The sequence below is a fragment of the Bos taurus genome, chromosome 2, assembly GCF_002263795.3.
Source record: "Bos taurus isolate L1 Dominette 01449 registration number 42190680 breed Hereford chromosome 2, ARS-UCD2.0, whole genome shotgun sequence".
Lineage (NCBI taxonomy): Eukaryota > Metazoa > Chordata > Mammalia > Artiodactyla > Bovidae > Bos > Bos taurus.
The window spans coordinates 18,181,324-18,209,069 of NC_037329.1; the positions used below are offsets into that span (position 1 = coordinate 18,181,324).

Consider the following 27,746-nt stretch of genomic DNA (forward strand, 5'->3'; position numbering starts at 1 on the left):
GAATGGGATGGTGAATGTGGGATAAACGTGAACGGGGCCACACTTGGGCATAAGTTGAGTATTCTTCTCGGTCGTGGGCTCTAGCATCCCCTCTTCTGAAACCAGCTCTCTCCTTGTTGCAATGAGGAAGTCCTATGAAGCTCCACCCCTAAGCAGATAGAAGGACATCATCCACCCGTAGGGAACACATGGTTATTATCAGAACTTCAACGGACTCTTCCGGTGGAATTTAAATTAAATCTCATCTTTTAAAATATCTGCAGAGAAGGAATGGCGTTATTCAGAAGAAGAGGAAAGAGTATCCGTTTCAGTTTATAGAGAAGAGGAAAGAGAGGAGGAGGAAGTGGAGGTTACAGAATATGAAGGTAAACAATGCAAATAAGCTAGTGGTGACCTGGAGTCTTGATAAGCTGTTTTCCTTCACAGATTGTGTACTCAGATTAATGAAAGTGATACAAATTCAGTGAACATCTACTGGCCTTATTTGATGTGTCTTTTGATCAAACTGCAAGATTTAGAAGCATTAATTAAACATCCAGTGTATTTATTGTCCACCCCCTCATAACTTGGCTATGTAGGAGACAGGGCTTCATATTTAAACAGGTAACTAAAGGTCCAGGTATCTTCATATACAGTTACCCTTTCACTAGATGGGACTTGGTTTCAGTATGGTGAGCTGAATGTAGACTAATGTCTAAAACATAGGCAACACAAAACAGTGTTGATAGCACAACTCAATAATGTGGCCTGACTCACATATTTTAAATGAACAAGGAATTAGATGACCTTATTGGCCAGGTTTGAGAGTGAAGCACTGAGCACGTAGGCCTTTCCAGCAATCCATGTATGGAGAGAGCAATCATGAAATATCTTTTATTAGATCAGCCTGTTATTTAGATGTTCGCATGCCTATAATGTTAGTTCTCTATGGTTTAAGGACTGAGCAACAAGCTTTATTTCAACCTTTTTAATGAATTAAGACAGCCCTAGGTTTGCTGCTAAAGTTCAGCATTGTGGCTAAAGCAGTATATCTGAAAAAACTTTACTAAGAAAGTTTTAATGTACCTCTGCTTTAAAGATTAATCAGTAAGTTTCTTAATAAATGTACTGTCTTCCTAATGAAACGGTGAATAGAACTGTACAGTCAGATGCCCTTGAAATATGTGTCTCTGGCTAATCAAAGGGGTCCGGCCTCTTCCCCACTTGGAAGGAGACACCATGTGAAATCCAGATGTGCAATCTTGATGGAAAGCCTTAGAACAGAGAAGACTTGACTCCCTGGAGGAAGCCCTCCAGTTCTGTTGTGCTTCCTGGGAAAGGCCGAGACGTCAGGCACAAGTCAGGAATCTGATGGATCCCAAGGGCCCTATCCCTTCTAGAAATGTTTGGGAAAGCTTAACATGTACATAAGGAAAGTTCTCATTGTATGAATCTAATTTCAGCCTTTGACAGTATGCATTATAAATTTCTTTTAGTACTATAGACTCTAAAAGGAAAGACACCACACGATATTCTTATGCTTTCATTAAGTCCAGAAGATTTAGGGGAAAGATAGGTAGCCTATTCAGTTTACTCCTAATGTTCATAACTAGATCTCTCTATTCTGTAATTAACCTTAGACACACAGACTCAAAAACCACAGGAAGACTGTTAACCTTGTTCACCATCCCTACTCTTGTAAAACTGGGGCAGTGGGGAGTCCTGATTCCAAGTTCTCAGCAGGTTTTTCCTATGTAATCCAGGTCTTTTCTTTCTTATAAACCTACTTACAATTCTTCAAGTATATATTTCTGCCCTGCGCCTTCAAATCTAGTGTCATCGTATTTTTAATACTTGTCTTCAAATTCCTGTGTTCTTGTTAATTCAGCCACTAGAACTGTTCTATGTCTTGTGCTTGTCCTGTTCTTCCTGTGAATACAAGCATTGTTATCTTTATGATACACTGTAAAATTAAGTTACCGAAACAGTCTCTGTACTCTTTATGAAGGCATGTGCTTTGATTAAAGTCTTCTTCTTTGGGTATTATAAATGAGAACACCCAGGGATTTGGCAAGTGTTAAACTTTCACTATTTACTTATTCTTTGACTTAATAAAGTACAGCTAAATTTGAACATGAAAAATACGACAGGCTTATCTTCTTTAAAATTGGTATCTTTAAAGTGATGGAGGAGCCTGAGGAATACATTGTAGAAGAAGAGGAGCACTTTATTTCTGAGGAAGTGGAAGCTGAACCCGCCGAAGGTAGACCAGCTCTTAGATTAGCCCTAGCCCCTGTGTGTTGGGCTTGTCCCATTCTAAATGTTCTCTTATAGTTAATTCATTGCCTGTATTGCAAACATCAGTAAATACGTTTAATTTAAAAATTCCTTAAATTTTTATTAAAAATAAATCTGGACATTTCTACAAATATATTTTATAATCTTTTCAAGTGCCTGAGAAGAAAATCATACCCAAACCGAAAATTCCTGCTAAAGTAGAGGAGCCTCCACCAGCTAAAGGTACAATTCTGTCTCTGAGAAATGGGACCCATTTGTCTTCATAGCTATAATGCTTTTAGTTTGAGTAACTGCCTCAGTTTTGCCAACTTATGTGTAAACATTTTAACTGACTGTAGTCACTAATGTTTGTGTAAATGTTTGATCTTTCATAAAGTGAGCTCTTTGCCCCAAAAGAATGGCACTTCTTCTGCAATGCAGACTAATATTCTTAAACCTCATATTTCTAAAGTTCCTGAAGCACCGAAGAAAATTGTGCCAGAAAAGAAAATTCCTGCTGCAGTTCCCAAAAAGGAAAAGGTGCCACCCACCAAAGGTATATTGGGTTTTCCTTTATTCTTAAGTAATGCCTGTGTTTCAATCTTAAACTGATACATTCTTCAAATTTTTATGACATTAACAAGAAATAAGTGTGCCTGTGTTTAGTGTTTTTCACACTTTTGTGTCTGACCGTGTCGTGCAATGTCTTTTAAGTGCCAGAAGAACCAAAGAAACCAGTTCCTGAAAAAAGGGCTCCTCCCAAAGTGGCTAAGATAGAAGAACCTCCTCCCACCAAAGGTAAACGAAGCCCCCAGCACGGCAACTGGAGACATGTCCTGTCTTTCGTCCTCTCACGGCTGTCCTTCAGTCTCTCCTTCTATATGGAGGTTATTGGTGTATGTTGGCCGCAGTGATGTATTATTGCCTTGTCTTTGGTGGGTTATTACTCACTTGTTGTGAAGCTTATTTGTGTGTACCTTGTAAAACTGTATTCTAAAATCACATAAGCCTCTGGCAAATATACTTAATATAAGTGATGCTGAAGCTGAAACTCCAATACTTTGGCCACCTGATGCGAAGAACTGATGCATTTGAAAAGACCCTGATGCTGGGAAAGATTGAAGGCGGGAGGAGAAGGGGACGACAGAGGATGAGATGGTTGGATGGCATCACTGACTGAATGAATGGACATGAGTTTGAGTAAACTCTGGGAGTTGGTGATGGGACAGGGAGGCCTGTAGCCCATGGGGTCGCAAAGTCAGACGTGACTGAGCGACTGAACTGAATATACTTAATACACTTTTTAAAATTCCACTTAAAGTAATACAACTCCATAATCCTAAAATTATCTTTCAAGTGACTGAGAGGCACATGCAAATTACCCAGGAAGAAAAAGTTCATGTTGCTGTTACTAAAAAAGTGGAGCCTCCAAGACCAAAAGGTACATGCGGCCTTTTGATACCCAGAATGTTCTGCTTACCCTCTTCTCTTTACCAAATACACTAGTTATGGGTGTTGGTTTTTTGTTGTCACTGTTATCATTGTTTTCTGTTTGAAATCATGAAAATGTCAAGTCTTTTATGTTTGAGTTGCTGTTACACAACTACCATTTTGTGATTTGAATGAGGAAAACAATTCTTTAAAGTGAAATCTGTCTTTAAAGTGCCTGAGGAACCCAAGAGAGCTGTTCCAGAAGAGAAATTTCCAAAACTCAAGCCTAGAAAAGAGGAGGAGCCACCAGCAAAAGGTACACCAACTTTTCCAAAAATCAAAATAAGCTTATAAGTATTGAAACTCATCTAGTGGAATTGAGATCCTTAGACAAAATAATTTATGTATTACAAAGTAACTAATATACATATGCTACTCCATATCATCTCAAAACTAAACATTTCTGAATCCAGAAAATGTACTGAAATCTCTCTCTCCTCAAAAAAACAAAAACAAAAAATGAAACCTCACCCAAACGTGTAGATACTTTCCCTTAAAATGTACTTGTCTTTTAATGATTTTTTTTTTTTTGGTCTATATACTGATTTCCTTTGCTGAAATGCTTGTTTTGTGTGGCAACCTTGGATGAAATTTAAAAATTTTAAAATCCTCAATCTTCTACATTGTGGTGGTAGAAGTTATGGAAATACCTCAGAATTAAAATGAAGAAACTATTCATGTAACATAAGTTTCTGTGTAATGGTTGTTTGATAGTCATTGTTTATGCTGTCAGTTATCTTTTTTAGTTCTCTTATAATTACTACTTGATCTTCCTGAAGTTATTCAATGTCTTTTAAGTATTAAGTAGCTTAGAAAAAAGCATTTATATATATGTTAGACCATGTTTATTTCTGAGGCCATTGAGCTTTCTTACCACTTAAATGAAACATTTAAGCAAGGAACATGGTTATGGTTATCTTTGTCATTGGATTTGTGCACACACAGGTTCTCTTAACACACATTATTTTGAATCTTGCAATTCACTTTCAATAATTACTCTTTTTAAAGTGACTGAACTCAGGAAAAGAGCTGTTAAAGAAGAAAAGGTATCCATTGAAGTTGCAAAACGAGAACCTCCGGCTGCTAAAGGTATATTGTGCTTTGACTAAATAATAAAATGAAGCACGAACCTATACAGCTCTTTGCCTGTTAGTTTCTAATTTGAGTCTCATCCTTCTGGCTTATCGTTGACTAAAGGCAGGGAATCTAACATTTGAATTTGTAAATAGCAACTGTACACTCTGTAATACCTTGGCCAGCGAAGGACAGTCAAGGTCTCCTATAACTAGTGCATGAGACCATTACCAGGACATGAAATCACAGCACACTGTCACCATGGTCCCTGTGGGCTTCAAGTACAATTGAAGCTACTGTTGTCAATATTGTTCCAGAAGTTACCGTAACAGCAGAGAAAGAATGGGCTTACACCAAAGAGGAAGAAGCTGTTTCAGTAGAACGGGAAGAAGAATATGAGGAATATGAAGAATATGACTATAAAGAATTTGAGGAGTATGAACCAACAGAAGAATATGATCAGTATGAAGAGTATGAGGAACGTGAATTCGAACATTATGAAGAGTATAAAGAACATGAGGAGTATGTCACAGGTATGAGCAGAACTCTACACCACATTAAATATATGCAAATGACATTAGGTCAGGATAAAATTTTGAATACCCAAAGAAATTTGAAAAGAGCTTTGTTTTGTCTGGGAAACTCAGAATTTTCTTTCTTGGATAACTTTTAGGAAAACAAAATTCTCTATAAACTGTAAAGTTACTGTTAGAGTTTGGTTCTGGGCATAATCTGTTTCCCCTCTCCTTTTTGCTTTTACAAATATCAAACAAATGAAACTAAATTTCTTTCTCCAAAAGGCTAAGTCTGCCTGCAAGTGCCCTTGATCATTCCAATACATGACCAAAACTTTCTGAACTTCTCTCATCCTGAAGCTTGTTATTAACAAGCAGGATAGCCTATTGAGAAAACATCCTACCCTTAGAGCTCCCCTCATTAAGCATAACAAAGATTCCTTCAAAAATAAAGACAGGAAAGTCCAACACAAGCAATTGTGTTTTATCATTGTGCAGGTCAAATTTGTAGGAATAAGATTCTATTGGATTTCAGAATGCAACAATATTATTTCATTTATTCAATTTTTGGTGTTTCATAGCCTCACTTTGAGAATGTTCTATGTAGTTTTACAAATAGAATTAAAAACAAATATTATATGGAGAGGAGTTTAACCATGATGTTGTCTACCTCAAGTGAAATGATAATATGTAAAAGAGTCACAGTTACCTAGCTGAGGTAAATTAGCAAGGAGGAAATAGCAACAAAAGCTTGTTTAAGTCTTTTATACCTTATTCTACTTGAACCTCTAATTCTTACTCACCTCTCAAGGCTATGGCTATGCTGTAGATAAGATATATTATTTTAATCCTTTGTGTCCATTGAAGAAATATCATTTTTTAATGTCCTAACATAAAAATGTCTAACATTAAATACCCTGTATATATTTTTTAAAGAACCCGAGAAGCCCGTCCCAGTAAAGCCTATCCAGGAAGAACCAGTTCCCACAAAACCAAAGGCCCCACCAGCTAAAGGTAGAGTGAGAAAAACATTATTAGTGGTGAGACCTGTGGTTCTCACATGTCTGTCCAGCTACAAATCCATGTTGAAGTAGCAGTGTGCCAACCGTGTGTGTGTGGGATTCCTATGTTGTACGTCGTATTTCTTCATTGTTTTTCTTACTGCTCTTAAGAAGTCTGGATCAGGTTTTTAAATCTGTTAATGTTGATATTTTAAAGTGCCAAAGAAAGTGATCCCTGAAGAGAAAGTGCCAGTGCCCATTCCTAAGAAACTCAAACCTCCACCTCCCAAAGGTACATGGCAGCATGATGACTACCAGAAACATCTTTGTCACTTACATCCTATAAACGTGTCTTACTACCTTGTCTGATGTTCTTTGTTTTTACTGAATGTATTGTTTGGTGCTGATTCTTACCTTTCTCCATGTTTCGTAAATTTTTATTTACATGATATTCATGTGGGTTGGTTTTAATGGTCTTTAATAATTAATATCTTTAAAGCACGTGAAGAAGCAAAGAAAGTTGTTGAGGAAAAAATACAAATTTCAGTTATCAAACGTGAAAAAGAACAGGTGACTGAACCCGCTGCTAAAGGTATAATTTCCTTCCTCAATTGTGGCCTTTTATAATGTCTCTCTTAAAACTTAAGCAGCTATGTTTTGCTTTTTTCCCTCACTGTTTTGTATCTTTTATATTAATTGTTAGATGGATACTGGATAGAAAAATCTATAAATACAGAATAAAAAGATAATGTTATCTTAAAAGGAAAAGTTATCGCAGAATATATCCGTAACTCCTTATGCAATGGCTGTCCTAACAGACAGCTGCAATGAATATAAAATACAATGTTTGGATTTAAAATCAGTGACCGTTTGGCACATTCCTGACTTATCTAAATTGATGTAATGATATAACAATATACACCACCGTTTAAAATCTGTTTGTTGACCCTAAAGTCATTTTGAAGATTGAAGACAGAGTTAACCCAGTATCTAACCATTTTCCCCTGCTTTTTACTAAGTAGCTCCTCTGCAATTTCAGACAGTATACTTACCCAGAAGTAAATTTAGCTTTTCAGTAAAGGATGTTTCATACAAGAAGAGATATCAGACACTAAGCACTACTTCACAATCTTGGGGTTTCCCCAGACCTCCTTGAGTACTTTTGTATGTTTTTATTCCAGTGAGGTTCAGAATCTGTTCCATGGAAAATATACAGTGTCTTTAGTTGAACAATATATATATACTACTATATATCTACTATAGGAGAAACACTAGCAAAATCATTTTATGTCCTTAAAGTACAATAGAGCAAGCATTAATTGGGTGACCTGTTTCTGAAAATAAAATTTCCTTATACTTACTGTTTCAAGTGCCCATGAAGCCCAAGAGGGTTGTCACAGAAGAAAAAGTACCTGTTCCTAAAAAAGAAGTAGCAGCACCTGTTAGAGGTACCTATATGTACTCTTCTTAATGTGTCGTTTGTCTTTTTTGGTATGAAATTCATGTTCAGTTCTATGTGTAAAGTTCTTCTGTGGGAAAGATGAAGCCTATTCCTTCTTCTGTTACAAATGGCCATGTTCCTAATGTATCTTCATTTTATCAAGTAATTGGAAAAATATCCAACCTAAAAATAATGTCTTTAAAGTGCCTGAAGTACCTAAAAAAGAAGAACCAGAAGAGATTGCCTTTGAAGAGGAAGTTGTAACCCATGAGGAGGAATATTATGAAGAAGAAGAAGAAGAAGAAGAGTACATTCATGAAGAAGAGGAAATCATAACTGAAGAAGAAGTGGTACCAGTCAAAGGTAGATTACATCTCCTACCAAGGGATAAGCAGCAACATCTTTAGGGTCCAGTTTGGTTAAATTCTGGGGTATATTAACACCAATGACCAATTCTGCTTGTTATTAGGAAAAGACACTTATAGGGGCTGAAGCATGATTTCTGCAGTTGCTTTTCACATTTTATATCTTTTTCTGCAACATTTCCAAAATTCTTCATAATATCTTTAAAGTGCCTGAGGTACCCAAGAAACCTGTCCCAGAAGAAAAGAAACCTGTTCCTGTTCCCAAAAAGAAGGAAGCCCCACCAGCAAAAGGTACACCACCACTCATATCATGAGTGTATAAAAAACTTAGTTGCTTGGTCATGTTCAACTCTTTGCAACCCAGTGGCCTGTAGCCCACCAGGCTCCTCTGTCCATGGAATTCTCCAGGCAAGAATACTGGAGTGGGTTGCTGTTCCTTTCTCCAGGGGATCTTCCTAACCCAGGAATCGAACCCTAGTCTCCCGCATTGCAGGCAGATTCTTTACCAGTTTAATCTGCATCTAAATAGCCATCTTCTGAGTTCAAAACTTTTGAGTTGTTACATATCTGTTGTTTGAAACTGTCCTGTTGTTTGTTTCCTGTCCTTTGCGTGGATATGTTGTTACTGGTAGCAAGAACTTATCAATAAACAATATCTTTAAAGTGCCTGAGATTCCTAAGAAGCCTGAGGAGAAGGTTCCTGTGCCTGTTCCTAAGAAAGAGAAGGCTCCACCAGCTAAAGGTACATCTCTTTGTAACACATTAGTGGAATAATGTAATAATTTACCCATGTAGTATCACTTGGTGAGCCACATCTGTTCTTACCCCATAATGATATTAACAGTATTAATGCCAAGACAAAGACCTCCCAGCTGGTAACTGGAGCAGTTTATTGTGTATTCATCTCTGAATTTTACCATCAAAGCATACTGGTGATTGATGTTTGACTCCTCCTCTTTAGTGTCAAGTTCTTAGAATAAAATAAATTTTTATTGTAATATGAAGATGGGCAAAAATCATCATTTACCAGACATTGTGTGTTGTCTTTAATAGCAGTCTGCGTTTATTCAGTGTTCTTTATCTTAATTTTTGTGCATTTCCAGGCCTTTGTTTTGTGGCTATTATTATTTTCAATCTTCAAGTGAAATTGTTCAAATATCTATGATACTTCAATAGGCCTGAAATTGCTAAATTCTTACCTATGGGTGAAAAATGTGACACTAACCCAATTTTATGTCTTTAAAGTTCCTGAAGTACCCAAGAAACCTGTACCAGAGGAGAAAGTGCCAGTACCAGAGGAGAAAGTGCCAGTACCAGTTCCCAAAAAGGTGGAAGCTCCACCTGCCAAAGGTACATGAACTTACAATTTCATAAACATTTTTTACACTTAAAATTTGCACATGAGTAAATAATTAAACTCTGTGTTACTTGGAGATGCAATGCTTTAGTATTCCTTCATGGAAAAGAAAAGATTTTATTTTAAAAGTAAAATGCTTCCTGAAACAATGTGGTCATACTCTTATGACCTTGTCATAATCTTTTTGAGACTATGCTTGGATTCAAAGTTCTAGGTTGGATAAACTGTTTCTCTAATTATTTCTTAAAGTGCCAGAAGTGCCTAAGAAACCTGTGCCTGAGAAGAAGGTGCCGGTTCCTGCTCCTAAGAAAGTAGAGGCTCCACCAGCAAAAGGTACATCACTTCACCATGTAAACTAAAGTCCATGGGGAAAAAAAACCCTTACATTTACATATGCATGCTCAGTCACTTTAGGTATGTCTGACTCTTTGCGACCCCATAGACTGAAGCCTGCCAGGCTCCTCTGTCCATGGGGATTCTCCTGGCAAGAATACTGGAGTGGGTTGTTGTGCCCTCCTCCATGGAATCTTCCCAACCCAGAGATCGAACCCAAGTCTCCTGCATTGCAGGCGAATTCTTCACCATGAGCCACTGGGGAAGCCCAACATTTATATATATTCATATATAAATTCTCCCATAACATTATGTGGTTTAAACAATTGTCTGTCTTGTTAGAAATATTTAAGTCAGATATTTTGTGATTCTTTTTTATGTCTGTTGCTCTAAGACACATAAATGAACACATTCTTAAAGAAAAATAATATCTTTAAAGTGCCAGAGGTGCCCAAAAAGGTCCTCCCAGAAGAAAAGAAGCCAACACCTATTCGGAAAAAAGTGGAGCCTCCCCCACCCAAAGGTACATTAATCTCTAACAAACCCAAAACAAAAAGGCTAACTAACTGGCATTCTACAGCCTCACTAATTATAGTGACTTATGTGGGTAACAGTTGATGCTTTTTGACTACAGAATATTAGCTTTTCATGTTGTCCCACTGTTTTGAATATTGTACATAAAAGTGATGCTTGTCCAATTGACAAATATCTTTAAAGTGCCAAAGAAACGTGAGCCAGTTCCAGTTCCAATTCCTGCAGCTCTCCTCCGGGAAGAGAAAGTTGTACATAAAGAAGAAATTGTTGTTGAAGAGGAATTTATCCATGAGGAAGAAGAAGTTATCCTCGAGGAAGAAGTTCTGCCAGAGGAAGAGGAAATTTCACCCGAGGAAGAAGTTCCGCTAGAGGAGGAGGAGGAGGAGGAGGAGGTTCTCCCAGAGGAAGAGGAAGTTCCTCCTGAAGAAGAGGAAGTTCCTCCTGAAGAAGAGGAAGTTCCTCCTGAGGAGGAAGAATTTGTACCTGAGGAAGAAGTGGTACCCGAAAAAGAAGAAGTTCTTCCAGAAATTAAGCCTAAAGTGCCAGTACCTGCACGAGGTATAGCAGCTCTTCTTGAAGTCCTCAGACCTCTTTTGTGTTGAATTCTGTCTTTCCATCCTGTTGTTCATCTCTAATTTTATCTGTGATGCTATACTCTTTGTGTTTCCTACCATCTAAATCTTAGAGAACAGTCCAGACATGTGTGCTCTTACTGTTTTGTGTCTGTCTTATGTGTCTGTTTTTTGTAAGTAATCTGAGTGTCTTTTCAGATTCCATGGCATAGAATGTTATTTTGCTGTTTGTGGTCCTATTCTCATGTGTCTTTTCGTTGCATATCCAGTACTGTACATGTGATTTTTTAATGTTTTAAAATGAATGTTTTAAAGTGCCTGAAGTGCCAAAGAAACCGGTACCAGAGAAGAAAGTCCCTGTTCCAGCTCCTAAAAAAGTGGAACCTCCACCGCCTAAAGGTACACCTCCCCCAAGTACATACACATTCTTCATCCATAGTTTCACCAGGAAAATTATAGCAGAACTGGGATTTAGGAAACTTTATAAACTAGTCACATTAACTGCTGAAAATGTTCAAGAATTCTGGTATCCACTTTTCATTGGCTATAAAGCAGTATTCAGGAACAAAGATGAAGAGAAGTGTTAAAATTTCCCCCAAAGTTCTACCCAATTCCCTATAATTTTATTAAACATCATAATTTCCATATAGATATTTTACAAGGCCAAGTTATCAATGCAAAAAGCACCTGAAAAATGTGATAAACTAATCTTCCTAAACATCATCCTTCAATCATTTATATAAAGTGTCTTTAGAACATCAAGATGAAAATATAAAAGATAATGCATTTGTGAAAACACTGATTAATAGCGTATGTCTTCTGATACATACATATAAATGGTAGCCCAGCAGGTTTTGATTTTAGCCTTGAATATGTATCTTGCTGTGTTAGCCTGAGCAAGTCCTTTAACTGATCTAAGCCTAAAAAGTGAGGAAACTAATATCAGACCTAGTGGGCTCAGATATTATTGTGAGGATAAAAGAAAGTACGGTATATAGACGGACTCTATGATTGAATAAATAGTATCCAGATTTATCGTATTCAATCAGTGCATAGTGTGCGACAATATATATTTATGCCTTAAAGCTCAATATTTTCTGCAAAATTTATGACATTACTACTTAAAATAAGCATGACCTTTCCACTAGGTTAAATAGTCTTATAACCAACAAAACAGTAAAGCTGATCCTTTATTGGATTGTTAGAATTTAGAAATATTTTATAGATAATGATTTAATAAATTTCTAGTGACATTTAAGTGGATGAAATGATAGCGTCTATCCTCTGGTATTCAAATAGGTTGCTGATCCCTTCCTCTAAGACACCTAATTCTATCCTTACCTTTGGGCTCCCGACTTACACTACATCCCTGTCCTGAGCGACTGTTGCATGTTAGTCTCTCTCTGTGTGAACTTCTTGTGTTCTCTCTTTTTTGTCCTTTACAATAAATTCTTATCATTAAATGATGTCTTTAAAGTGCCTGAGGTTAAGAAGAAAGTGCCAGAGAAGAAAGTGATCATTCCCAAGAAAGAGGAGGTTCCTCCTGCCAAAGGTACTGCTCTTCCCAAGCAAATTAGACACTGCCATTTCTTTCTTCACCTGTAAATGCCAGAATGGCCCGTTTCCCAGTATTGGTTAACATAACTTACAATATTGTGGTGTCCATTGTCTCTGTGTTCATGAAACTGAACTTACAAAATAATATCTTTGAAGTGCCCGTGGTGCCTAAGAAACCTGAACCAGAAAAGAAGGCGCCTCCACCCGGTCTTAAGAAAGCAGTGCCTCCTCCTGCCAAAGGTACATCACTCCCAACAGGGATGTGTTTGCGCCCCTCCACTGTGGAACTGTGATGCTCTTCACGTAGGGATGGATGTTCCACATAAGCGTTTGCTCTGTGTGCTCTGTTCTGTAGCCATCACTTGAAACTCTGCTGCACCCATATTTGTTCTATGTCAGTTCTTCTACTCTGTTTCCGTATTTTATGTTGATCTGTCCATGTATGTTGTTTGTAAAAAAAATAAAAATAAAAATACTAAACATATATCTTTAAAGAGCCTGAGATAACCAAGAAACCAGTCCCTGAAGTACCCATTGCTCTTCCTAAAAAAGTAGGGGCTCCAGCAGTAAAAGATAGAATGGTGTTTATCTTGAACCACCAGCCTTTGATTTTTGTCTCATTAACAATGCTGTGAAATGTCAATGTTTCATCTGGTGCATGTGTATTCTGTTATTAGTTCTCTTGTGTTGAAAACTGGGGAACTTGGGTCTTTATGTGCTCCTCCTGGTTCTTGCATTTTAAGTGCCTAAAACAATCAATATCTTTTAAGTTCCTGAGGTGCCTAAGAAGGTGGAAGAAAAACGAATCATTGTCCCTGAAGAAGAGGAAGTTCCACCAGTTGAAGGTAGATGACTTTTTAAGAAAACAACATTTTCAAAAGCATTACCATCTTATTTTGTCTAATATTTTCAAGAGGTATATGCATACTTCACTCCAGAAAATAAACATATTCGGACTCTACCAGAAAATATTCTTTACCTAGTAGAAATTGGATAGGCAAAACAAAACCATTTGAATCTCTTTTCTTACATGTGTGATTGTTTGTTGTTTGTTTGTTTTACTTTAATGAAAATCTTTGAAGGGAAACTGTTTGCCATGGGAAGCTTTTCATCACATGACTTGGTTGGTAATTGTGGGATTAGCTTCTCCAAGAGGAGTGCTTAGTTAAACCTGAGTAACTGGTACAGAAAGTCTGACTTTGACTCCTAAGTGAATGTTTGACTTCAAAAAAATCCACCTCCATTAAAAATAATAATTTAAATTGAATTCTTTCTGAAGTCCTAGAATTGTAAAATTCTAGGAAGGGCCTACTGTATTTTGAAGACTCAGTAAGGCTTTTTTCAAGGATGAATGAGTTTTCACATGTGTTTAGAAGGCTGAGTTACCTATGCTGATCACACAACCTCAGTTTTCAGATGTACCATTTTAGTCTAATATCCAAATGGGTTAGAAAAATAATTTACAAAATAATAATCTTTTTAAAGTGTTTGAGGAGCCTGAAGAGCCTATTCCAGAAGAGGAGATCCCAGAGGAAGCACCTATCGTAGAGGAGGTTGAGGAGGAGGCGCCACCTAGAGGTACAGCTGATTTTATGGATTGAACATTTCATTCGCTATCTTTCCCAGAGGTCATCTAAACCTAATATTCAATGGCACCCCACTCCAGTACTCTTGCTTGGAAAATCCCATGGACGGAGGAGCCTGGTAGGCTGCAGTCCATGGGGTCGCTAAGAGTTGGACACGACTGAGTGACTTCACTTGCACTTTTCACTTTCATGAGTTGGAGAAGGAAATGGCAGCCCACTCCAGTGTTCTTGCCTGGAGAATCCCAGGGATGGGGGAGCCTGGTGGGCTGCCGTCTATGGGGTCGCACAGAGTTGGACACAACTGAAGTGACTTAGCATATTAGCATACTTTACTTACATCGTATCTGTGATAAATTGAAGATTACTTATGATAAGCACCTGAAACTCTGTGTCCCTTTTCTTTGCCCAACTTGTTCCACTGCATTTGCAGTACAATTAGAATGAGAGAGAGAATTTTATGTTATTGACACTTTGATTTTTTCTGGTCAGCTGCTATTGTAATACTTTCTCCTAGTTTTCAATACTTAGTTTTTTTTCTTCAGTAGGAAAGTGGGGGAAAACCTATTTCTATGGTGTTTGCCCTTGAGAATAATTCTTAGGCTTTCATTGCTAAAGACTATGACAGTCCTTTGCATAGTTTATGCAAACCTTTGTTTGCTTATAGGATTTCCAAGTAATATTCCTCTCACCTTTAGAGTCAGTACTTCATATGTGTAATTACCATGTAGGTTGCTAATATCTTTTGTAAAATAAATCAATGTTTTGTGTTTGGATTTTTTTTTTGTATATGGTAGTTCTGTTTATTGCATGTCATTTTTCAAAATGTCTGTAAAATATCTTTTAAGTGCCTGAAGTGGTTAAGAAAGCAGTACCTGAAGCACCTACTCCTGTTCCTAAAAAAGTGGAGGTGCCACCAGCTAAAGGTATAACAAATCCTTTTACGAAAGATAATAATATCTTTAAATTCTTATCCATCTTCTTTTTAAAAAACAAAAGTATCTTCTTTCACTGCTTTCTTAGAGTCATTTAAATAGAGAGCTTATGAAATTAATTAAGAACCTATAAAAATATAATTCATTTGATTGTTTTAGCATTTTGCAATGTTAATGAATTATTATTTGTATGTATGTATGTGTGTGTGTGTGTGTGAATTATTCCAGAACATTCTTATTTTAAATAGCTGGGAATTTTAATGTTAATAGTACATCTCTCAATACTTATATACATTACAGTGGATCTTTATTCTCAACATTCCATTCCTAGATTTTATTAATTATATAAGTAGAATGTTCTCATATAATTATTACAATAATTATATCTGCTGTATTTTTTATGGGGGATATCTATTCTAATACTTAGATAATAATTATTTTAAAGAGCCTAGTGTTCCTTTTGTGATATCTGACCAGAGTATTCAAGGTTATTACAAAGCAACTATTTCTCTTTGCCTCCTAATTAGGCTGATGCTTCAGTAGCCTCCTAATTGTTTAGGTTATGCTGTCTCTATCACAGTAGAGAGCCTCAGCAGACGTGATAGTGCCCAAGAATGTGACACCTGTATTGAGGCTTAAGTACTTCATGAGGATAATCACTTAAAAAAAGCCTTCATGAAATTAAAAATAGTAGAATCAGGCTCAATATTGATAATCCCTGCTATTAAAAACAAAAAGATGGCACAGGTTTCTTGTGGACATGCCTTCTTCTAAGGTATGAATAGCACAAATGAGTGAAGACATCTTTATTGCCTCTAAATTTGGTGTCCAATTTTACAGTACAGAGTGACTTCTTAAACTTTGATTGTTGTAATATTGATGCCAATTCTGATGTTTTTATTTCATGTTTATCATTGAGTATTATCAGCTAACTGTAAATGCCTAATATCTTTAAAGTGCCGAAGAAAGTTCCTGAGGAAAAACCACCAGTTCCTGTTCAGAAAAAAGAGGCCCCTCCAGCTAAAGGTACATCTTTTCTTTTTAACCTCAACTTTCTTATAATCTCTTTTCATTAAGAGTTTTATGTTTTATGTCAACGTGTCTTGATTGTACTTGATGTCTTTTGCTTATGAAAGCTTGTTCTTCACAGTCTTAAATATTAAAACTATGTCTTTAAAGTGCCCGAAGTACCAAAGAAAGTCCCAGAAAAGAAAGTCCCAGAAAAGAAAATCCCAGAAAAGAAAGTCCCTGTGCCTAAAAAAGAAGTTGTTCCCCCAGCTAAAGGTACTTTGGGGCAGATCTTTGATGTCCTTGTATCGTTGCATGAAAGCTTTTCTCAGTTGTTTCTCTTTATATTTTGAATTTACATCTTCATTTTTCCTATTCTTAAAAAAATGAGCCTCTTAAAATAGATGCTTTTTCAGGGAGAGCTGTCCTTGAAGAAAAAGTATCTGTGGCTTTCCACAAAGAGGAAGTAGTAGAAGAAAGAACAGAATTAGAAATAGTGGAAGCACAAGAAGAAGCTCTTGAAGAAGAGTTCCATGAGGTTGAAGAGTATTTTGAAGAAGAAGAGTTCCATGAGGTAGAAGAATTCCTCAAAGTAGAAAAGTATAGAGCCGAAGAAGAAGTACACAGAGCTGAAGAAGTCCATAGGGTAATAGAAGTTTTAGAGGCTGAAGAAGAGGAAGCGTATGAAAAACCCAAAGCTCCACCGAAAGGTATAGAGAATTATACAGATATTCAAATTGTTATATGTTGCCCTAACTTCTTTTTTGAAAAAGTAAATGTCATGTTCAGTTTGGACATTAGAAATTCACTTATTTTCCTTGACAAAATCATGAAATACTTGAAGTATGAGTTTACTTGATAACAATGATTGACACAGAGTAAAGATTAACCAGAGTATAGTTTTAGGCAATTAGATACTAATATCTGATATCTACTTTCCTGAAGAGATAAGAAAATTCACTGTATGAATTTGTGGATTCTTTTTAAATTCCAAGTAAGAATATTACAATGATTGTTGCTGCTGCTGCTAAGTCGCTTCAGTCGTGTCCAACTCTGTGCAACCCCATAGACGGTAGCTCACCAGGCTCCCCCGTCCCTGGGATTCTCCAGGCAAGAACACTGTAGTGGGTTGCCATTTCCTTCTCCAATGCATAAAAGTGAAAAATGAAAGTGAAGTCACTCAGTCGTGTCCGACTCCTAGCGACCCCATGGACTGCAGCCTACCAGGCTCCTCCGTCCATGGGATTTGCCAGGCAAGAGTACTGGAGTGGGGTGCCATTGCCTTACAGGTTCCAAAATAACTAGCCAGTGTTATCAGTTGAATAAAAAGAAACTCCTCAGTGCACTGAGGAACTTATAGTCGAGGCAAAACAGCTGTTGCTTTGTTAGCAATTCAACCAGCTATTCACACACGGATAATTACATATCCAAAGCTTCCACCATTTTATGATATTTTCAAGAGAAACAACATTAAGAAAGGAAATGAAGTGTGGTAGCAGCACCTGCATTCTAGTATATTCTGAGAATAAACTTACAAATATTTCCTCTACAAGACCACTCCAGTTTTTGAACAAGTTAATCATATGTGTATAATAGGAAGGAGGGGCTTCCCTTGTGATTCAGCTGGTAAATGCGGGACTCCTAGCAATGCGGGAGACCTGGGTTTGATCCCTGGGTTGGGAAGATCCCCTGGAGAAAGGAGCGGCTACCCACTCCAGTATTCTGGCCTGGAGAATTCCATGAACTGTATAGTCGTCGGGGTTATCAAGAGTCGGACACAGCTGAGCAACTTTCACTTTCAATAGGAAGGAATGTGTATGTGCTTAGTATACATAGTAAATTTACAATCTAGATGAAAGTTAGCAAAATCAAGTCTTTTTTGGAAGTAGGTCTGATGTAAATTTTTAAAATATAAATAGAGAAAGCATCTTACGAGCCCTCATTGTACTAACTTTGGTCATTGAGCACAATTACACTTCAGAAGTTGGTTCTAAACCGAAACACTAATATCTTTAAAGGGCCTGAGATATCTGAGAAAGTCATCCCTCCAAAAAAACCACCCACTAAAGTTGTTCCTCGAAAAGAGCCACCAGCTAAAGGTATTTTATTGGTGAAAAATTACTTACCTAATTTTACATGCAGTAGCACCTTGGCAGCTTTACAAGTTTGCGTTCTCCTTGATGTTTTTCTTCTGTGTTTTGTGTTTTTGGAATGTCTAAAACAAACTAATATCTTTAAAGCAGGTGAGGGGTTAAAGAAAGTTCTATCAAAAAATAGTCACTGTTAAGAATACCCAAAATGAATATCACTACTAACCAAATAGTGAACCCAGTTTTCCTCCTTTGGTGCTCTTTGATTTTATATTCACTAATATGCTTATTGATAAATCCCTGTCTTTATGTTGATTATTAATTTTAATGACCCACTAGATATAAATATATCATGACTTTGTGTTTGATGTCCTTGCTTTGTTCAGGTTTTTAAACTTCTTGAATTTCACAACATAAATAAGAAACAGTATTTAATAAATAATATATACTTATATCTTTAAAGTCTCTGAAGCATTTAAGAATGTTATCACTGAAAATGCCAATTATTCCAACAAAACAGGCGAAAAAAGCAGAGAAGATGTCTTACTCATTTTTCTTATCAAGTTCTTATGACTCTTACCTGAGAAATTCCCTTGGATTTTTTTGTTATTGTTTGTGTTATCAAAATTCAACTCATATTAATTACTGTAATGTACCTGATAAAGCGATGTCTGTATTTTATATTGTGGCTGTGTTCTGTTCTGTGTTTACATTTCTCGTGTGCTCTGCTTGTTAAAAATCTTTATGAATGTTCAAAAGTAAATTATTGCTATATCTTTAAAGTACCTGAAGTACCCAAGAAAATCGTGGTAGAAGAAAAAGTACATGTTCCTGAAGAGCCCAAAGTTGCACCAGCTAAAGGTATCTGCCTTTGCTGATTCACCACTAACACAAAACTCCCTTTTATTCACTTATTGCAATGAAGAATGAGAGAGCTCATTCTCCCCTCAACACCACAAAATGGCTGAATGATGTAAATTTCAATTTATGTCCCACAACATAATCCTACCTTTTGCAACAGCCTTCAGGGAACACAGACCTAATCCTAAATGTTGTTATTATCTGTACTGAACCTCTTCTTAAGCAGTATTTAAATGTTGACCCCTCAACCTCTTTTTCAAAAATAATTCATGTCGGAAGCTATTGTCAAGTAGCTTTAGAAACAAACATGTTCCGAATGACGATAGAAAATGATGCTATATTCAAAGGGCGAAGTCTTTCTAATATGGCAAATCAAGGATTCATCAACAAGGCAATCCAGAGAGATGCACTCACTGTGTTTGGATGACTCCTAATTTGGGGATTTTTGATATTCTCCTTGTTAAATGCCCCTTTTTGTCTTGATATTTTATACCCAATGATGCACTTCTTAAAAATAAAATGAACAAATATCTTTAAAGCTCCTGAAGTACCCAAGAAAATTGTTCCAGAAGAAAAAGTTCGTGAAGCTGTTCCTAAAAAGCCTGAAGTTCCACCAGCTAAAGGTATACAGTGATGCTAATCACAACAGGAAATAACACTGTGTCTAAGTATTCATGGTTTACAGTGAGTGTGAGTGATATATTTGTATTTTGTGTCTTTATATTCTTGCTATATTAGTTATTTATTGCAATTAATATACTAATATCTTTGAAGTTCCTGAGGTGCCTAAGGAAAGAATTCAAGAAGAAATATCACGCATAGTTCTTTCTGAAGATGCAACAACTTACAGTGAGTGTAGAAAAATTGGTGGTTCTCTTTGGTTTGTCTGAGTTTGTCTTCATAGCTTTTAAAAGTAAATGTACTAATATCTTGAAAAAGCCCAGCATGCCCAAAATATTTGGCTCAAATTAAATAGTTTGAATGACTGTTTGCCTCAGACAAGGTATATTTCCTTGCCAATTTAAAAAACAAATAGTCCAAAAAAAAAAAAATCCTTTATGTATACCATTGCCCAATTTTAGAAAGTCATTTGTCTTGTTGAATTTATCATTGTCTTGTTAATGTGATCTCTGTAAAAACGTCTTCTGTTTCTAAGCAATTCATTTTCTCAAACCGTAAGGTAACTTTCCTTAACTTCATAATAATATTTTACTTAGATATTGTAGAATCAAAATACTTCACCATTAGTATTTTTTACTTTTTGCAATAATTGTTGGAAACACTTTGGCAGTGCTGCTCAAATACCCATAGATTTATAAGGCCATTATAATTGCAAAAGAATCCTCAAGTCATTTTTGGTTTTGCTATTATGCAAAATTATGATTAATTTAAACAGTAAAATAATATGAGTAATAAAATATTCTAAGTAGAATGCTATTTAATAATCTGAAGAGTGAAAATGCCAGTTTCCACTTATTTGAATCTAAAATTTAAATCCAGTTTTTGTCAACCTATAATAATAGGTTGGGATAAAAATATATGACGACTCCCTTGTTTGAATACCCTTGGTGTACTTGAATTTGGTTATTATTATCAACTAGTCTTCCTTTCTAAAAGCTGGAGAATTCTTTATTTCTTCAGTTGCCTAATTTTTCCAAATATTTAATCATTTTTATTTTTATTTTCTTCTAATCCCTAAATGGTTTTCACATTTATATTAAATATGAAGCCAAGAACTAGATTTGGTTTATATTTTTAAAATATAAGTAACTAGGTTCCTGGAACAGGAAGAGACTTAGATGAATTTCCAGTAGGTCAAATATTCAAGAATTCTTGATGTGCAACTCAACATCAATCCCATTCTTTAAGAAAAAAATGCATAAAAATTAACCATAGGGAATATTTACCAGTAGCTTTCTGCAGACAAAGTAGAAGAATTATATAGTAGTCCCTGACCAGTGAATTCCTCAATTTACCATCATGCTTATAAAGAAGTGACGAGAGTCCTGTACCAGAAACCTGGAAATGAGAGTTTTTCCAGGCCAGTGCGTTATTGTCACTAATTTGGGTCTATGTGCTACTGTTGTTTGAGTTATGAATGTGTATGGTGTGTTATATTTTTCTTAATGATATTCTTCATCCACTTTGAAATGCCTCTAATTATATATATACTAATATCTTTAAAGTTTATGAAGTGTCTGAAGAATCATTTCTGGAAGAAAAAGTGCTTGTGACTCATCCTCAAAAAACAAAAACCAAACCAGCAAAAGGTATATAATACCAATAACCCAGTGAAGAAAATTTACTTTTGGCTCATTTTAAAAACTCAGTACTTTCCTTCACTGTTAATAAACATAACTGTACTCATATCTTTTAAGTGCCTGAACCACCCAAGAAAGTTGTTCCAGAGGAAAAAATATATGTGACTATTCCCAAAGAGAGAGAAACACCAGCAACTACAGGTACATTTCAGCAACATCAAACTTGGATGAATATCTTTGACTTGAAGACTCAAATATTGCATGTTACATAATTTACTGTTTTTACAACTTCTAAGTATAAACCTACTAATATCTTTAAAGAACCTGATACAGCCAGAGAAGCATTTCCAGAGGTGGAGTTACCTGAGGCTATTCCCCAAATTCCAGAGCATCTTCCAACCGAAGGTATAATTCTTAGCTATGAAAATCTAAATAAAATCTTTCCTCATCAGTCTGCAAAATATGTTCACTGCTTTATGTAGATTTTCACAATCTCTAATGCTAAAATACTAATATCTTTAGAGTCCCTAAGGTACCCAAGACAAGGAACTGTCTATGGTTTGCCCCTAAAAAGTCAAATCCCATTCATACAACAAATAATGATAAACTATTAGAACAAAAAAAAATCTCATTTAAAGTTATAATATCTGTTAATATACCTAACTTTCTTTGTAAGTCATGTCTTCCTGTCTTTGCCTTTTCTCAATTAAAAAATACTAATATCTTTAAAGAGGTGGAAGTCTCTGAGGAAGGTGTTCCAGAGAGCCAAGCTCCTGTTACCAGAAGAACAATACCACCACCAAAAGGTACAAGTGAGAAGACAGTCGGCCTTCTTATCTCCTGATTGTTGTTGTTCTTAACACCTGTGAAAATACTAATATCTTAAAAGCTCTAGTTGCTACCAGGGAGGCCACTTCAAAGTGTGTCCCCCAAATTAGCAGCTTGACTGGGTATTATACATGTCTCCATGAGTCATAAGTGGGAAAAGTCCATGCCTTTATACACAGGGAGATGCTTGGGCTATAAATTTTATCTATAAGGCCTCTAGGAAAAATATATGTCCATATAATATGCAGATGTGACCCAGGTAGTTTCTTCAATAGGAAATAGCTATTGCTGTTGCCTTAAAAAGTAAAATTCAGAGTACTAGAAAAAAATCTATATGAGAGATCACCTGTAACATCTATATCCCTGAAGCTAGACTGAATAGGCTCACCCCACCCCTCTTTAAAGTGAAAATCAGTGTTGTCAAATGACAGAGGTTCTTGGCTGTAGACTGTCAGTCAGTAATTCAAACGCTCCATGGGATTGAAATTCCAGGATATGGTACCACTACCTATTGGAATTGCTTTTCTATTAAAATAAACTTACCACCAAAAACAAGCACATGAATTTGAAATAATTGATATCCCCTAGGATTTAAATATCAGAAATACTTTCAGAAAACCATGACCTAAAGAAAATAAAATATTAAATTCACTGTGGAACTGTTCTGTGTGTAATATCCTCTCTGAAACCATCTGAAACCAGGGCAGTTAAAACCAAAACCAGTTAGAGTTAGAATTCTGCCCTGAATAATTTATTTGCTCCTCTCCTTGTCTTTTATTTTTAAAGAATCTTAAGTTTTCCCATTTGGAACATTTTCAGATTAATTAAAACATGAAAATGTTTTAGAACATCCAAAATGACAAATTCTTCAAAATGCCCATGATATTCTATGATTTGAAGAATATCTGAGCACTTTGACACTATTTTTTCAGTCTAGAACTTTTAGTTGTTCTCCTTTCTCCTAAAAACAATTACCCTTTTAAAGTACCTAATGTCAGGGTACAAAATAAAGCCATTTCAGATAAGAAAGGAGCTTTTTTATTTTCCCCAAACTAATAGCAAAAGGTACATTGTTAATTATTCAAAATTCAGGGTTTTTTCACCTAACGGTAAATTTTTATAACCTAATTTTCTATACTCCTACCATTCAAAGAAATAAAATTACTAGCATTGATACTGTCTGAGGTGACTAAGAAAACAGCTCCTGATAATCAAACATTCATACTATTTCCAAAGAATCAGATTCAGGGAGCAAGGAGGTCACCCAGTCTGGAACATTCCTGTAGGTGGGTTATGAGTAAAACTCTTCACTGCTCTTCGTCACTTTGAAGTACAATGCATTAATATCTGTAAAGTGCCTGAATCTCCTGAAGAAGTTGTCCCTATAAAGAAAATACTCATGGCTGGTCCTCCTGAAATTGAAACACCATCCCCTAAAGGTATCATTTATTCTGTCGTCCTTCCTTCATTTAAGGAAGGAAATACTCATGACTAGTCCTCCTGAAATACTCATGGCTAGTCCTCCTGAAGTTGAAACACCATCCCCTAAAGGTATCATTCTGTCCTCCTTCCTTCATTTATTTAACATATGCCCATGTGTATGGTGGTAGGGAGAAGGGAAATAACAAAGACAAGATTTCGCTCCTTTCTTCAGGACTTTATCCCTCATCCAGTTCTTGAAAGAGGCACCCTTATAGTCATAAAGTCACTTTGGTTAATGTCATTAATGTCTCCACTGATTCCTTAACCTCTAAGTAGAATACTAACATCTTCAAAGTAGCTGAAGCTGTGAAAGAAGTTTCTCCTGAAATGAAAGGATCTAAGGATGTTCCTAAAGAGCCAGAATGTCCACCTGGGAAAAGTGCACATCACCTCTGAGAGATATTGAAGAAATTGTCCACCCTCAGTTCTTAAAACTGTTTTTCTAATGTTCTTCCTAACTCCTGAATGTAAACATACCATCTTTAAAGCACTTGAAGCTCCACAAGAAGTTCCCTCTCAGAAGAAAACGTGTGTGACCATTCGTATCAAAACAGAAAATGCTTTTATTAAAAATATTCATTCAACACATATTTCATAAGGAGGGTCTAGTGTCATAGCACCTCAACTAGTCGCTAGAGAAGGGTGAGCCCATCTTCGCAAGGATGCTATTAATACTAATCCCATTCAACTTAGATGCTTGGTGGGGCAAGGGGACAACAGGCAGAGAAGAGATGTCTAGAAAACTACATTTGCTTACTTAGCGTGGTTACTGTTCTCATTAGTCATTTTAACTCCTAAATGTGAAATACTAATATCTTTAAAGTGCCTGAAGCTGCTCAAGAAGGTGTTCCTGCAAAAAGAGTTCCTTCCAAAAAAAGAGAGCCTCCATCAGTTAAAGGTACAAGTTCCCATGCCCTCAAATTCAAGAAGAAATAGCACTTGTAGTCTTGAAAATATTTTGCTGTTCCTATTGACCTTTGAAACACTAAATGTTGAAATACTGATTTCTTAAAGTGCCCAAGACTCTCCAAGAAATTGTCCCTGAAAAGAAAACATACGTGGTTCGTCATGAAAAGGCTGAAGTCCTTGCTGATGAAGGTATATGTTGCCAGAAGCTTAGATGTTTGGGAAAATGTCTTTTCCTGTGTAAATGTGTTTCCTGTTTGCGTTCATTCTTGTGACTCCTAAATGTGAAAATATTAATATCTTTGAAGTGCCTGAGGTGCCCATAGAAGTTGTCTGGGAAAAAGTCCATACTCTCCAGAAGCTTGAAGTTTTATCTGTCAAAGGTACATCCTAACAGCCCCTCAGGAGGGAATAGGGAGGGCTGTGGAAAGAATTGCCTTGCTAGCCTCTAAAGTGCCGTTGCTATGTAAACGTGATTCTTGTCTGTGTTGATCCTTGTGACTCAAATGTAAATTTACTAATATCTTCAAAGTGCCTGAGGCTCCCAAAGAGGTTTTCCCTGAAAAGAAAGTGCCTGTGGCACCTCCTAAAATGCCAGAAGCTCCACCAGTTACAGGTACTTGTCTTGGATCTTAGGCTTAAGAAGATAAAACTCATCTGCTCTTGAAAATATTTTGTTCTCGTGGTCCTATAACTCCTAAATATAAATTTACTCATCTCTTTTAAGTGCCTGAGGCTCCAAAGGAAGTTGTCCTTGAAAAGAAGCCACCAGTGACACCTCCTAAAAAGCCAGAAGTCCCACCTGCTAAAGGTATTTGTCACTGATCTTAAAAAGACATAACGCTTCTGCTCTGGAAAATATTTGTTCCAGTGAACTGCATAGCTCCTAAATATAATTTTACTAATGTCTTTTAAGTGCCTGAAGCTCCCAAGGAAGTTGTCCCTGAGAAGAAAGTACCAGCAGCACCTCCTAAAAAGCCAGAAGTTCCACCTGTTACAGGTACTTGTCACAGACCTTAGGCTTAAAAAGATATAACCCCTCTGTTCTTGAAAATAACTTGTTCCAGTGCTCTCATAACTCCTAAATGTAATTTTACTAATATCTTTTAAGTGCCCGAAGCTCCCAAAGAAGTTGTCCCTGAAAAGAAAGTGCCTGTGGTACCTCCTAAAAAGCCAGAAGTGCCACCAGCCAAAGGTAGCTGCCTGCATGTTGCTGTGTTTGACAATGTCTGTTTGTCTTCACTCAGTCTAATCCTGAAAATACTAATCTCTTTAAAGTACCCGAGGTGCCAAAGGCAGCTGTGCCAGAAAAGAAGGTGCCTGAAGCTATTCCTCCCAAACCGGAAAGTCCTCCCCCTGCAGGTAATGGCAATACTATACATACCGGAAAGGAAATAATTGCTCTTTTAGCTAGAAGAAATTATGTGTATATATCCCACTATATAAAGGTAATAAAATTCTAAATAAAAAAGAGGTTTGGGAGTTATCCAAAATATCTTGGTGTATGATTGCATGATACAGTCATTCATTATTTCCACCTTTCTAAACACAAATTATGAATATTTTTTAAGTGCCTGAAGTGCCGCCAGAAGTCATCCCTGAAAAGAAAGTGCCTGTGGCTCCTCCTAAAAAGCCAGAAGCTCCACCAGCTAAAGGTATTTATCCTTCCATGTTGTGGGTCACCTGTTTGGGGGGCTGGGGAAAGGGTGTTTAGAAGTATCCGTCAGTTTTATAAATGGTATTTGCTTGGGCAAGTGTGTTGTCGATATTCCCATTTGATAGTTTCTAACTAATAGATACTAATATCTTCAAAGTTCCTGAAGTTCCTAAAGAAGTTGTGCCTGAAAAGAAAGTGGCTGTGCCCAAAAAGCCAGAAGTCCTACCTGCTAAAGGTATTTATTCCCACTGCTGTGTTAAGAATGTATATTGTCTTGTCTCTTCATAATCATTGTAACATATACCTTCAAATTTCCCAAATTCTTAAACTACTAATATCTTTCAAGTGCCTGAGGTGCCCCAAGAAGTTGTCCCAGAAAAGAAAGCTCCCAAGGCGCCACCCAAAACACCGGAAGCCCCACCTGTCACAGGTACATGTTAGCTCTCACCTCATTCTTCAGAAGAAATGTCTCTTCAGGTTTTGAGTGTGATTCAAGCCCATTGCTATTCATTGACCTAATCATAAAACTACTAATATCTTTCAAGTGCCTGAAGTTACCAAGGAAGTTGTCCCAGAAAAGAAAGTCCCCAAGGCACCACCCAAAACACCGGAAGCCCCACCTGTCACAGGTACATGTTGACCCACAACATTCTTCAGAAGAAATGTCTCTTCAGTTTGTGAAGATGATTTTAGTCCATTACTATTCATTAACCTAACCATAAAACTACTAATATCTTTCAAGTGCCTGAAGTTCCCCAAGAAGTTGTTCCAGAAAAGAAAGTCCCCAAGGCACCACCCAAAACACTGGAAGCTCCACCTGTCACAGGTACAATTTAGCTCTGACTTCATTCTTCAGAAGAAATGTGTCTTCAATTTTTGAGGATGATTTTAGTCCATTGCTCTTCATTAACCTAACCATAAAACTACTAATATCTTTCAAGTGCCTGAAGTTCCCCAAGAAGTTGTTCCAGAAAAGAAAGTTCCCAAGGTGCCACCCAAAAAACCGGAAGTTCCACCTGTCACAGGTACATGTTGACCCAGAGAACATTCTACAGAAGAAATGTCTCTTCAGTTTTTGAGAATGATTTTCGTCCATGCTATTCATTAACCTAACCATAAAACTACTAATATCTTTTAAGTGCCTGAAGTTCCCCAAGAAGTTATCCCAGAAAAGAAAGTTCCCAAGGCACCACCGAAAAAGCCAGAAGTCCCACCTGTCACAGGTACATGTTGACCCACAACATTCTTCAGAAGAAATGTCCCTCAATTTTTGAGGATGAGTTTAGTCCATTGCTATTCATTACCCTAACCATAAAACTACTAATATCTTTCAAGTCCCTGAAGTTCCCCAAGAAGTTGTTCCAGAAAAGAAAGTCCCCAAGGCGCCACCCAAAATACCGGAAGTCCCACCTGTCACAGGTACAATTTAGCTCTGACTTCATTCTTCAGAAGAAATGTGTCTTCAGTTTTTGAGGATGATTTTAGTCCATTGCTCTTCATTAACCTAACCATAAAACTACTAATATCTTTCAAGTGCCTGAAGTTCCCCAAGAAGTTGTTCCAGAAAAGAAAGTTCCCAAGGTGCCACCCAAAAAACCAGAAGTTCCACCTGTCACAGGTACATGCTGGCTCTGATCTC

The 27,746-nt window shown here is 36.7% G+C and overlaps 1 protein-coding gene across 2 annotated transcripts in view; it reads left to right on the plus strand.

The window, feature by feature from the left end:
- TTN (titin) overlaps window positions 1-27,746 on the plus strand; it is a 275,571-nt gene that overhangs the window by 120,108 nt on the left and 127,717 nt on the right. Inside the window, exons 125-178 of one of the 2 annotated variants that reach the window (XM_059880142.1) lie at window positions 264-365; window positions 2,162-2,242; window positions 2,431-2,499; window positions 2,729-2,812; window positions 2,971-3,054; window positions 3,614-3,697; window positions 3,920-4,003; window positions 4,756-4,836; window positions 5,139-5,354; window positions 6,273-6,350; window positions 6,555-6,629; window positions 6,837-6,929; window positions 7,708-7,785; window positions 7,983-8,141; window positions 8,351-8,434; window positions 8,808-8,885; window positions 9,389-9,493; window positions 9,750-9,833; window positions 10,273-10,356; window positions 10,551-10,925; window positions 11,255-11,338; window positions 12,417-12,491; window positions 12,653-12,736; window positions 13,267-13,341; window positions 13,982-14,074; window positions 14,928-15,005; window positions 15,972-16,040; window positions 16,194-16,298; window positions 16,439-16,732; window positions 18,041-18,121; window positions 18,896-18,973; window positions 19,513-19,596; window positions 19,748-19,822; window positions 21,160-21,243; window positions 21,352-21,435; window positions 21,556-21,639; window positions 21,966-22,040; window positions 24,368-24,442; window positions 24,559-24,642; window positions 24,759-24,833; window positions 24,983-25,066; window positions 25,178-25,261; window positions 25,367-25,450; window positions 25,562-25,645; window positions 25,729-25,812; window positions 26,022-26,105; window positions 26,265-26,342; window positions 26,454-26,537; window positions 26,653-26,736; window positions 26,850-26,933; window positions 27,049-27,132; window positions 27,247-27,330; window positions 27,443-27,526; window positions 27,642-27,725. In XM_059880142.1, coding sequence (XP_059736125.1) covers window positions 264-365; window positions 2,162-2,242; window positions 2,431-2,499; window positions 2,729-2,812; window positions 2,971-3,054; window positions 3,614-3,697; window positions 3,920-4,003; window positions 4,756-4,836; window positions 5,139-5,354; window positions 6,273-6,350; window positions 6,555-6,629; window positions 6,837-6,929; window positions 7,708-7,785; window positions 7,983-8,141; window positions 8,351-8,434; window positions 8,808-8,885; window positions 9,389-9,493; window positions 9,750-9,833; window positions 10,273-10,356; window positions 10,551-10,925; window positions 11,255-11,338; window positions 12,417-12,491; window positions 12,653-12,736; window positions 13,267-13,341; window positions 13,982-14,074; window positions 14,928-15,005; window positions 15,972-16,040; window positions 16,194-16,298; window positions 16,439-16,732; window positions 18,041-18,121; window positions 18,896-18,973; window positions 19,513-19,596; window positions 19,748-19,822; window positions 21,160-21,243; window positions 21,352-21,435; window positions 21,556-21,639; window positions 21,966-22,040; window positions 24,368-24,442; window positions 24,559-24,642; window positions 24,759-24,833; window positions 24,983-25,066; window positions 25,178-25,261; window positions 25,367-25,450; window positions 25,562-25,645; window positions 25,729-25,812; window positions 26,022-26,105; window positions 26,265-26,342; window positions 26,454-26,537; window positions 26,653-26,736; window positions 26,850-26,933; window positions 27,049-27,132; window positions 27,247-27,330; window positions 27,443-27,526; window positions 27,642-27,725 — 5,184 coding nt within the window. The remainder of the gene's footprint in view (window positions 1-263; window positions 366-2,161; window positions 2,243-2,430; window positions 2,500-2,728; window positions 2,813-2,970; window positions 3,055-3,613; window positions 3,698-3,919; window positions 4,004-4,755; window positions 4,837-5,138; window positions 5,355-6,272; window positions 6,351-6,554; window positions 6,630-6,836; window positions 6,930-7,707; window positions 7,786-7,982; window positions 8,142-8,350; window positions 8,435-8,807; window positions 8,886-9,388; window positions 9,494-9,749; window positions 9,834-10,272; window positions 10,357-10,550; window positions 10,926-11,254; window positions 11,339-12,416; window positions 12,492-12,652; window positions 12,737-13,266; window positions 13,342-13,981; window positions 14,075-14,927; window positions 15,006-15,971; window positions 16,041-16,193; window positions 16,299-16,438; window positions 16,733-18,040; window positions 18,122-18,895; window positions 18,974-19,512; window positions 19,597-19,747; window positions 19,823-21,159; window positions 21,244-21,351; window positions 21,436-21,555; window positions 21,640-21,965; window positions 22,041-24,367; window positions 24,443-24,558; window positions 24,643-24,758; window positions 24,834-24,982; window positions 25,067-25,177; window positions 25,262-25,366; window positions 25,451-25,561; window positions 25,646-25,728; window positions 25,813-26,021; window positions 26,106-26,264; window positions 26,343-26,453; window positions 26,538-26,652; window positions 26,737-26,849; window positions 26,934-27,048; window positions 27,133-27,246; window positions 27,331-27,442; window positions 27,527-27,641; window positions 27,726-27,746) is intronic. The other variant, XM_024979885.2, reaches the window with a different exon arrangement.